At 33.7% G+C, this 12472-nt stretch overlaps 1 protein-coding gene across 5 annotated transcripts in view; it reads left to right on the top strand.

Moving 5' to 3' along the window:
* Stk33 (serine/threonine kinase 33) overlaps positions 1–12472 on the top strand; it is a 192244-nt gene that overhangs the window by 107205 nt on the left and 72567 nt on the right. For all 5 annotated transcript variants that reach the window (XM_033764163.1, XM_033764162.1, XM_010615349.2 and 2 more), the window contains 4 exons: positions 3367–3745; positions 4783–4896; positions 7914–8027; positions 10148–10252. In XM_033764163.1, the coding sequence (XP_033620054.1) occupies positions 3533–3745; positions 4783–4896; positions 7914–8027; positions 10148–10252 (546 nt within the window). In that variant the 5' untranslated portion in view covers positions 3367–3532. The remainder of the gene's footprint in view (positions 1–3366; positions 3746–4782; positions 4897–7913; positions 8028–10147; positions 10253–12472) is intronic.

A 12472-nucleotide genomic window follows, 5' to 3' on the forward strand; every position in this document is an offset into this window, starting at 1 on the left:
TCTTTAGAAATGCCTCATTGTCTTTCATAATGGTTCTACTAGTCTACATTCCCACTAACGGTGTATTAGGGCTCCCTTTCCTCCACATGTTCATCAACACTTGTTGGGATTAATACATGAATTTGGGAATGTTATTGGATAAAAATTAAGCACTCAAAATTAGTAAGATTTCTATACATGAATAATGATATAGCTAGAAAAGAAATTAAGATAACAGTTTCATTTATTTACCTCTTTTTTTTTTTTTCGTACCGGGGATCAAACTCAGGCCCTTGCACTAGTAAGGCAGATGCTGGAACCACTGAGCTAAATCCCCAGCCAACTCAGTAGAGTTTAAATAAACCTTTACATTATTAACAATTCTTACAACTTCTTATAAAAATGCCATAAAATCAGTATTCTTAGCACACATAGAATTATATGATACACATCTGACGTGAAACATTTCTAAACCTGCAGCGAGAAAGTGATATTTTTCCTAAACATAAAGGATATTATTTGCAGGTCTGTTCCACTGCTCTGAGTCAGTGATAGTTACAGGCTTTATATTTAACTGGAAATGCAAAGCATTTTCTTCTAGGCTTGAAGTTAAATCATGTTGTGAAGTGTATATGGGTACATTCTGAGTTGTCATTGTCCTGCTACATTTACTTTAGAAACAAGGGAAAGCATTTGTAAGAGAAGTGTATGTGAGTGCAAGTGTGTGTTCAGTGGCATCAGACACATTCTTTTTCCCTCTGCCTGCTTGGAGGGTACTTTTTATGCATCTTTCCTTATTGTTGCCATTATGAATTTTAACAACAGAAAATCTTTCCCCACTATTTTGATGAAAGATCATACATGTTGGGCTGACTTGTCTATTATTTCTGTCTAAATAACCTTGGAATACCCAGTACACATCACCTGGGATAAATGCACATTAATTTTTGCATTTTTTCACAAATGAGATTGGCCAGTAAAATCCCCCCCAACTTTTGGGGAACCCTACCATATTAGCTTTTCATTGTTCTAACTGAATAAACTGAGCTAGATGGCCTTGCATTGCTCTGCAAGTTTATATGGGAATCATTTGTTCACTAAAAATGGAAAAGAGCTCTACTGTAAAACTTGCTGAGTGAAATAATAAGTGCTATGAAGAGAAAGTAAGGTGAAAGGATCAAGAGAACGCACCTCTTTTGGATCAAGTGTATAGAAAAGGCATCTTAAATGCGAAGAGACCACAGTGAAGTGAGGGAGCAGGTAATGTTTGAGAAGAGGAACATGGGCAGAAGAAGCAGACGGCAATTTATGTAGGGCCTTTAGACAAAATCCAACCACACTTGTATTTTTGTCATTTCTATTCATCTTAAATTTTTTAAAAATTCATTTTAAAATTTCTATCTTTTTTATTTGACTGCCTAACACTTAGTATATTTTTACCCTTCTTCACGATTTTAGTAAAAGTTTAGAAACACAAATTTTCTTTTAAGTAGTTTTGCTGTATGCCTTAACTTTCTAGGATGTAAATCATATGATTATCCCCATATCTGTAAGGAAACCCAAGAAGCTTAAGATATTAACAAGCACATTGCTGGATTCTCAGAGAATCAGGATTCTCTCAGTAAAGAAGAATGGGGCAATAAATATTGGATAAGCTACTAGCAATATCTTTCATAAAATCCTATGGGCCTGGCAGGCTTTCCTGGGGACTCATGTGTTATATATATTGTCACCAAACATTGCAAAATTGAAAGATATCCAGTGTATTTTATGAAATTATCCAGCATCTCATATCAAAACCCAACAAAGATGACTACACAGGAAAATTATAGGCCAAGTTAATGTATGAATATAACTGTGAAAACTCAAAACACAAACGTGCCAATTTTTCAGTACCTTAATGGAATCATCCATTATAAGCGTACAAGTTTCATAGTATAAATGTAAGAATGCTTTAATATTAGGAAAGATTTGAATACAATATGACATATCAGAAGATCTAATCAAAATGTCATAATCAAAATAGATAAGGTCTTGGTAAAACATTTTTTAATTAAAAGACCAATCTTAGACAATAAGACTAGAAATATATTTCTTTAATGAAATAAAGATATTTAATGTCCTGTTCTGGCCAAGTTTATCCCAGTTTAAAGAATAGAGGTTTACTCCAGATATCTCAAACCTTCTAACTCTTTGACTAGAATAATACTTTGAAAGAGTGTCTGAACTAATATGCCATAAAACCATAATAATGTGATCCTAGTTACTTCTGCAAGTTTCTCAAGTTATTTCCTTCTCAGTACTGAAGAGTATATTTCTTCCTTCTTCCCAAATTCCCACTATACAAATGAACCTAGTTTGGTAGAATTCTGGGCATCCTGATCTAGGCCCAGTGTAAAATGCACTCGCTTATTCCTATTTTTGCAATGTAAGTATAAAAATGAGATTACTTCTAATACTCTCTTTAAACTTTTAGAATTGGGTAGTTTCATGAAATCTATTCCTTTGTGAAGTGTGTAATAAGAATGTACTCTGATAATAAATAGATAAAGGCTTTAAATTCTGAAACCACAGCATTTTGGGGAGAGAGGCAATAAGGAAGATTGAACCCCTGACCCTTGCAATGAGCTACAATCCCTGGACCTTTTTGTTATTTTTTAAAATTAATTTTATTGGTACATGTAAGGTATACAGTATAATGACATTCATCATTGGAAATCTGCACCTTTACATCTTGGTTCTTATTTTTTCCTCATTCCTCTGCCCTCCCTTCAACCTCTCCACCCCACCACATCTACAAAAGACTGTTTCCATTTTTTCTTTTTCTCATATTAATTTCATTCTTTTCCCCTACCCTTCTCACTCCCTCTTCCCCTTTGTACCTTTTCTTCCTATTTCACGTTATCTTTGAGACAGGGTCTCCTAAATTGCTAAGTTGCCTAACCTGGGTTTGAGTTTGTAATTCTCTTGCCTCAGCCATCCAGAATGCTGGGATTATGGGCGTGTGCCACCACACCCAATTGTAATGTATGTTTTACACCAATATTTTTAGATTTTTGTTTACCACAATCCACAGTAACATTCTATAGTATATATTTGTATAATTAAACATTTCATGGAACTTACCAAGAATTTATGCAAAATACTGATATCTGTTTTTTTCTACTTTATTAAAAGATTATACTCATCAAATTTGATTTCATAACCCAGTATTACAGTTTAATAAGACTCTATTTTAGACCACATTTTTCAACAGGTTTGTGGTCAAATTTTTTGTTAATAATAACTTTTCATGTTTATATGGAATGCTTTTGATTCAAATTGCTAGCTTTTCATTGATTTCTAGGATATGAATTTTCTCATTGGTGATTTCTTTTCTTTCTGCAGCTTTCTCTCCTGTGTGAATGTAAGCTGAGAGCATTATAAACCTAAGGACCTCATCAATTAGAAGTTGCAGTTCTCACAATCAACCAGGCATATCCTTTCTGACCTGGTTTTCTTTCTTGAAAAGTGGAATCATCTTTCAAGTTATTTTTGTTGCAGAGTTAATCAAATGGCTGACAGTAGTTTAAATAAAAACTCCACAAATTGCCCCAGTAGTTCATCCACGACGCAGAAAGATGGACTTTCTTGTGGTGCAAGCATTTCTCCAGTTTTGGTGGTAGAAATGTCACAGACATCAAGTGCTGATAGTACAGAATTCTTATTTCCACCAGATAGAAAAAAAGAAAAAAATACCAGCAGAGACATTTCTGGGAAAGATTTGGTAAATATTGAAGATTCAGCATGTCAACACAGTTTGACAATCCATTCTCTTATTGCATTCCTTGCTTCTTCTATATTCCTTGAGTCCTTGTCAGCTAATTCACTGCCTTCTTAACTGTTAAAAGAATATTTCTTTCACACAGGACAGGTGAACAAAGTTGGTTGCTGGTTAGATGTTTGATATATCTAATCACTGTCCAAATTAAATATTTCCCATGGTCCTGAGTTACACAGAAGCTTGGGTTATATAGAGAAGGATTGGTTTTCATAGTTATATTCAATCTGAATTTTTGAGCACTTGCATCAGTTGATGTAGACTGAGATTTATGGTTGTGGTTAATAATATGTGTGTTTTCTGGTTTTCTAGCTAGAATACCAAATATATTTTACAAAGCAGTTTGCATTAGTTATAAACAACCTTTACATAATCAGTTGAAGTGATTTGTCTATATTCATTTATATAAAAAAGAGTCAGTATGAAAAATTATAGCTGTTGTAACACAACTTGGAAGACAGAAAGCAGTTTAAGGAAAATCAGTTTTTATTCATCAAAGTTGAAGCCTTTTCACATTTTACTCTCACCTATTATGATTTGTATTACTGTATAGTTTCTTTATCACAGGTGTCTCCGAGTGAGTTGTTATTTTCATTTAAAGCATATTCTGTGAATGTCTGAGCAACTTAAATATAAGGGATTAGAAATTTATGTTTTGAAACAAGGATGATTGTTAATGCTGTGAATTTAGCTTCTATGGTATTTTTAAAGAATTTTCAAGTAAATTCTGATGTATCTGTTATGCAGATTATCATGTACACGTACCTGGGTTGGGAAGATTGGACTGAGTGACTTCTTAAGGTCTTATGTTGCTTCATGAGCCAATGAATCACATAGGACTTAGAATTTGAAAAAGACAGTATAGACTTTTGTGATAGTTAATATCGTCACTCATATTAAAAATTTATCAGATGTATCTAGAGTTCTTTATCAACAAGAATAGTTGTCTTAAAATTATTTTTCCAAATTCCCCTTTTTCCTAGCCATTAGGAACTTCAATCATAGAGAGAAAAACATCTCAACAGCACTGGGGTCGTGGCAATGTTACAGAAGGAAAAGTTCCTCACATACGGATGGCGAATGGAGCAGCTATTAAAGTATGTAGGAGAAACAGGATGAAGCTATTAGGAACTTCTAGGTTTTTTGTTTTTTGTTTTTTGTTTTTTTCTAAACCAGTGGTTAATGGAAACAATAAGTCAGTCTGTAGAGAAGTAAAGAAAGCAGAATTTTTTTTTTTTTTTTTTTTTTTGGTACCAGGGATTGAACTTGGGTCCTTGCACTTGCAAGACAGGCCACCAAACCGCTGAGCTAAATCCCCAGCTAGAAATTTTTAACATTTTTCAAGTATGTCAAAATTTTTAGTAAGAAAATGCATACACTATGCTGTTCATGGAGGACTAAAAGGACTTTAATTCAAGTAGAAGGCATTTTGTTTAAACAAAAGCAGAGTATTTTGGTCCAAGCATCTTGGCTAGTCTTCAAGGCAATTGTGAAATCTTTGTGTAGATGTCTGGAAAATACAGAAGCCAGGTGATTTTATATAGTTCAGTTGTTCTCTCCCGTGGCAATTGGTACTGAATTCATAGTTTTTCTTGTGAACCCCTCCATCTTTTCCAGATTGCATCAATATCAGCATTATTCTTTCCAGAAATCCTATTAATATGTAAAATATGAATTAAATATTGGAACTATTTAAAAAATTAAAATGTTTCTCTTTAAAATATGATTAAAGAAAAAAAGAAGAAAATTGTCATAATGCTAAGTAACTTTAAAAATAGTTTTAGGAGCTATTTGGCCATTGATTTTGAAGTGTTCAGGAAAATTCTTGAGAAATTTTTACTTTAAAAGTTTACATTTCCTCCTTTTAAATAAAAACCATGCACTTTAAAAATCCCACAAATTTACTGTTTTAAATCTACTCAGAAATTTTCTAAAAGCAACATGTGTTAATTTGAAAAATTATGAAATTGAATAAAGAAGTGAAGAAAATAATAATCATCAGGCAGTTAGAGCAAATTTAACATTTATTACATTTGTTTTTCTATGCATTTGTCAGTTTCATTCTATTTTTCTTAAATTTTTTTCTATTTAAATTATGAAATATTTCAAATATATACACGTTTTAAAAGAAATAACTTTAACTGGTAGAATTAAAGTTCACACTTCCTTTCCTACCTAACATGAATAGACTCATTTTAAATATTTTGGGCAACCACAATTCTGCTCCCCATAGTTAATTTCTCTTAATATTTAGATGAACATCATTTTTGGATCTCAATGTAAGCACCTACACATGCTTTTCACTCTCCAAACTTTATTATGAATGTTCTCTGTCAATGATAATAAACCTACACTACCATTGTTAATAGCATCATCTTAAAATTATTAGAGACAAGAGATTATTTTCCCCTTATTTACCAAAGCAATGAAGGTAAAACTAATTGGGAACTTCTCATTTTAAAGATCCTATTTATATGTTTTTTTTTGGTACCGGGGATTGAACTTGGGTCCTTGCGCTTGTAAGGCAGGCCACCGAACCACTGAGCTAAATCCCTGGCCCTATGTGGCACTATACTGTATCTAAATTGTGATTCTGTACATTTAGAAATTAATAAAAGTTTAATTTTTAAAGGGCAAGAAAATTTGGGAAATAAGTAAGAAGACATTTTTTTTTTCCTGTGGGGAAAAAGGGTAAATGAACATTTTAATTGAGATTTAGTTCACTTTATATAATATATAGATGGGGTTACATATAAACATAATGAAACAAAGTTATATTTTGTCTTACTTTCTTCATAATCATCTGAGTTTTCTGACTTTCATTTTACTATTATGCTATTGTGCGGTATCAGGGAAGAGGGAGAAACTAGGTCTAGAAAGCCAAAAGCAGGTTCCTTAAGGACCTTCATACCATCCAGAGAAAAATGAGCCAAAATAAGCAAGAGAGTAATAGTGTTTGAGGACCAGTGTGTGCATGCTGAAGGAGTAAACGTGAAGGAATAATCACCATGGTGCAGAGTTAAACAGGAAGCCCTATAGGAAGGAGGTCAGTTGTTGGGCAGTGAATCTTCCTTTAGAAAAATAAGAAAGGAGCGAGCAATAGAAAATGTGAGTGGCTTATTCCTGTTTCATGGCAAAGGTGCAAATGGCTACATGGAAAGGTGGCGTAGTGTCCACTGGGAAGGCCTTGGCTGCCGGACCTGGCAGAGGCTTCGCCTAGTGGCACTAGCTCAGCTGCTCTCTCATGTGCTGGGCCCCATGCACAGTGGGTCCAGAAGCTCTGCTCAGTACTCTGGAGTGATTTGAATTGGGGAAATTGGCTCCTCTCGCTATTCACAAGAATGAAAGTGTAAATGAGTCACCTGTGTTTAATTTTGCAATGTGAACTGCAATTCTGCTGTTGGAAAAGCTAATACATTCTCTTTTTAAAGTAAAAGGTAAATGATAAACAGAAAGATACTTGGTCTGGATAGTACAATTATGGGTGGTGGTTATTTTCTTCTCGGTACTGATTTATATTAAGATTTCTGTTACACATTGCTTTTTCTAAACAAAATGAATAAAGCAATAAAAATAAGATCTAGTAGAGATAATGAAAATAAGGAAAAAGCATTACTTGTTAAACAAGGAAGCACTTGTTCAATTGTTATATGTATTGGTTTTGTAGTATAGCTTCCAGAGTTCTGGGATAATTTTTGGGTGAATGTATTTTTTTATATACATGCACACAGCAAACACACATATATATATGTGTGTATGTGTTAATATTCTACTTGTCCTCTGTCTCACAAAGATATTTCATTACATTATAAGTTGAAAGAGATTCATTTTTATACATTTTCAAAGCTTTTCCTCATTTCATCCTTAAGACTTTTATGGTTTCCCTCCAAAGAGGGGTATTAATCAAAAAATTCATCAAAACTTATTTTGAGTTAATTAAGATGTATTTATTAACACTAAAGCAAATATGTAGCAAAGTCTTCTATTTGATTTTACCCTAGAGAAGAATCTCTTCCTTTGGGCCAAGTGCCCAATAGCTGTCAGTGTTATGAGTTCATTTTAAATACCAGATGAATGGCAGAGACAGATAAAGGAACTCTTACTCTGTTTCTAGGAATTCTATACTTTTGGAAGAACGCTGGGACAAGGGAGTTTTGGAATGGTCTTTGAAGCTAAAGACAAAGAAACAGAAACTAAGTGGGCAATTAAAAAAGTAAATAAAGAAAAGGTAAGGCTCGTTACAAGAGCATATGTTAAGGACACAGTGCCAGTGCAGGGTAATTTGGGGCAGCACAGCTTTCACACAACACCACCTCTGTCTGATGCTGGGGACCAGGACCGGACTGACCTACTGGAGCTGTGTGGGCATACTCTGCCATCCTGGAGAGAGACTAATTCATGAATTCAGTGGATAAGTGCTGTCTGGAAAAAAATCAATGGAAGGATTAACATAACCAGTGTAATCAAATTGGCAAATTTTGCCAGGGCAAGTTGAAAGTAAAGGCTGCTACTCAGTGTGTTTAGGAGTAGGTCTGTGGGCTACAGGTGTCTTAGATAGGAGGTGTTCTAATGCACTCTCCTAATGTAGGTATTTCTTCTATCCTTCCCTGTCATTCAGTTTCCTCAGTCTTCATCATTGGGTAATTTTTTGTTTCTTTATCCTGCCTGCTCCTTCTGTTTGAGCTGCTTTCTCCCAAGACTATCTAGTATACTGATTACTTTTAGCCACTGTATTCCTTGATGTGTTTCCTATTGGAGTGGAGAAAAACTGGGCTTCTCTTTAAGGTAGAGTCTAAGGCCTCAGACTTTATACTTGGATCATTTTATCAGCTTTAAAAATTTTTATGCCTGGGAAAAAACAAAACAACATTATGGCACTTTCTTCTTAAGTTTGTGGTGATAAATACTGTATTTATAAAACTAAACAATAGCTTTTAATGTATTCTTTAAAACAAACTATAGTGCCAACTATGATGGTGCATGCCTGTAATCCCAGCACTTGGGAAGCTGAAGCAGGAGGATTGCCATGAGTTTGAGGCCAGCCTGGGCTACATAGTGAGTTCAAGGCCAGCCTGCAATATAAAGCAAGACTCTGTCTCAAAAAACAAAACAAAAACCCCCCAAACTATAGCAAATTTCTTCTAAAGTTTAGTACAATAACATATCAGTCTTAACAAAGCATTTAAGAACCTTTATAAATCCTTAGAATTCTTTAGAACTTTAGGTAGCATCCCACAGTGCTAGCTAGAATGCTATTTCTATTGCTTTCTTGGTGTCAGGTAGGTTAGAGGTTCAGTTTTACAGTATAGACAAGATACCTACTTGTGACTTTAGTAATTAATCTTTCATGCATATATTGATGTTGAGAGTTTACAGAAAACTACAGTAGTAAAATGAGATTATTATAATTAATAATAAAAAACCTTAAAATATGCTTGCATTCTACATAGGTAGGGTATTCTACTCATCATAGGTCAATATTCTACTCATCATAAGACACTAAAGGTTGAAGAATAAAGTTAGAAGCAGAAGTGGAATGATCCTAGGTAAAATTTTAATTAGATGAGCTATTGTTTCTTTTGATCAAAAGAAGATAGCAAGACAAAATAAAAACATTTTCTTATAAAAAACATTTCCAATAGATGTCCCTGGAAGATTTTGTTTTTATATCACATTGTCTTTCTGGTGTGAGAAGTTGAAAGAGTAAATAAGGGCAAAAATGTATAATAATGTGAAATAGAAAGAAATTGTTCAAAAGGAAAGAGAGACTGTGAAGAGGGGAATAAAATGAAGGGAAAAGAAAAAAATGAGAAAAGGCAAAATGGAAACAAAGCTTTTTGTAAATAGGGAGGTGAGGGTGGTAGGAGGGAGGAGAGGGGATTGGGAGAAAAAGAGGAATCAAAATATGCCAAGTGCAGATACAGATTCTCTTTGATGAATGTGATCATCTTGTATTTTTAAATTGTACCAATAAAATTAATTTAAATTTTAAAAATATTTTGTTTTTATTATGCTAAAATGAAAGAGTCAGTGTGATTTTCAAAGAAATATAAAAAAGCATACTAAAACTTGGAATAATTTTGGGAAGGGAAGATAACATGTTGTAGCTAATTTATAAAAACAGCTCGTGAGATAGATGTACAATGAGGCCAAATTAAATAGGACTTGAAATTGGACAAAGGAAAGAAGGGGCATAATTTAATTTGATCATGGGATAAAATGCCTGGTATCATTTGAAAAAGAAACTTCTCAAGAAATGTAGAAAACAGTATAAAATAACTAACGTTTGTACTGTGGAATGTAAGAGTTACATTCATATGTGAAATCTGTGTTTCTTCATTGATTAAGGCTGGAAGCTCTGCCGTGAAGTTACTTGAACGGGAGGTGAACATCCTAAAAAGTGTAAAACATGAGCACATCATACATTTGGAACAAATATTTGAGACGCCTAAGGTAAAGTTCCATCAGGTGTTGCATTTTGGAAGTTATTATTAGTACAAAATGAGTATCATTCCATTCTGAAACAATCCCTCTGGGGCATAGTTGTTCATGTCCTTGGCATGAGTCTGTCACTGGAGATTGATGAGAACATTTTGGGGGACTTTTATTATTGATTGTATAATTAGGCATCTGATGATTAGATTGATGGCTTTTGTAATATGTTCTGGTGGCATGTTGGAAACAAATGTTTAAAATTAGAACAACTTCATACTCAACCAATAGTGATTAGAGCTTCCTTAGAGATGGCCTTCCTTTTGCTTTAGTTCTCAGTCTCTCCATTAGAGTCTGTTGGAATATTGTCACACTTTTTCAAGTTTAGCTTAATGATCAAATCTTCATGATATACTTGGCATTATATAAAAAATAGTTTATCATCTGTATCTTTCCAATATGTTTTACTGTTTTTCCTCTCTAGATGTTATCATTCTTCTCTTTAAATGCTTGTAATTTTTATCTAGAGTAATTCAGATAACTGGTTTATTTTTCATTCTGCCTCTGGATTGTGTAGATTTGGATATTTCTCTGATGGGGAGCAGCATAATGGAGCGGTTAGCCATGTGGACTCTGGAGTCAGATTGCCTGTGCATCTGAGTCCTGACTTCACCACTCATTATCCATGAGAGCATAAACAGGTTACTCAGCCTCTCTGTACCTCATTCCTCATCTATAAAATGGAGTAATAATTATGTTTCATTTTGGTTGTTGAAGGATTAAATGGGACAGTGCTAAAGCATTTGTCTTCTTAAATGTTAGTGTTGCTTGTTTTCTTTGCCAGTCTGTATGGTAGTAATAGTCAATTTGGGTTATGTGCTCTGTTTGATTTATTAAGAGTGCTTGATAACAGTTAAAAATCATAATTGTCCTTCACTGGAGTGGTATATGAAAATGATATGAAAAAAAATCAAGTCTTCTTTACCCTTATCAGCCTAGATTGTGATTATGCCCATCCTCCATTTTCCCTTCCTCCTCCTTTTTTGTTGCTGGGGATCAAACTCAAGGCCTGTACATGTGAGCTGTATCACTGTGCTACACCCCAATCTCAAGTTGTGATTTTTTTTGGCTCCAGGTATTCTTTGAATAGTTTTGTTCTTTGTCTCAGTTTTAAGCAATTTGACTGTGATGTGTCTTGATATAATCTTCCCTATGTTTCTTGTGGTTGGGGTTCATGGACCCTCTAGAATGTGTGAGTTTATCGTATTCATCGATTTTAGGAAATTTTGGGGCATTATTTCCTTAAATACTTTTTGTTTCTCTGTTCTACTCTGGGGACTCCAAGTATATATTGAAGATTGTGTGGTAGTGTCCATAGTATGTTGCTACTCTGTTCACTTTTTCACTAGTTTTTTTTTCTTCTTTTGTTTTGTATCATTTCTATTTCTATGTCATCAGATTTAGTAATCTTCTATAATATTACATGTGCTATTAATCTTTTCCAGTGAAAATTTTATATTTTTTATTTTATAAAATGATATATAGTATAAATATAAGTATATATAAAATATATAATATGTAGTCCATGTATCTATCAACATACTCAATCACTTCTCCTTCCTGAATATTATTATAATAACTACAGTATTTAATGTATTTTTTTCTAGTTTTATCATGTGTGTCATTTCTAAGTCAGTTTGAATTGATTAAATTTTCCTCTTCATTATTTTCCTGCTTTATATACTTGTTGATTTTTTTATTGGCTGTTAGACATTGTAAATTTTACCATTTTCAATGCTGAATTTTGTATATTGTAAGTATTCTTGAGGTTTATTTTAGGCATATACAGTAGTTAAGTCACTTGTAAACACTTCAATACTTTCAAAGCTTGCTGTAATTTTTTGGGGGTGTTTTTTGAGACAGGGTCTCACTATGTAGTTGAGACTAACCTGGAACTCACTATGTAGCCCAGGCTGGTCTCGAACTCACAGCAATCCTCCTGCCTCAATCTCCCGAGTGCTGGGATTACAGGTGTGTGCCAGCTTGCTATAATTTTTTTTAGGTAGTACAATCTTGATTCTTCTCAAACTAATTTTGCCTACTACTGAGGTATGACCCTTCTGAGTACACATACTCTACCCAATGTCCCATGGATTATGAGGTTTTTCACTCTGGCTAGTGGGAATACACACTGTTCCTGGACATGTTCTCCTTTTTTTTTTTTTTTTTTTTTTTTTTTTT

This window comes from Fukomys damarensis, unplaced genomic scaffold (genome assembly GCF_012274545.1).
Source record: "Fukomys damarensis isolate Sample0158 unplaced genomic scaffold, DMR_v1.0_HiC HiC_scaffold_16, whole genome shotgun sequence".
Lineage (NCBI taxonomy): Eukaryota > Metazoa > Chordata > Mammalia > Rodentia > Bathyergidae > Fukomys > Fukomys damarensis.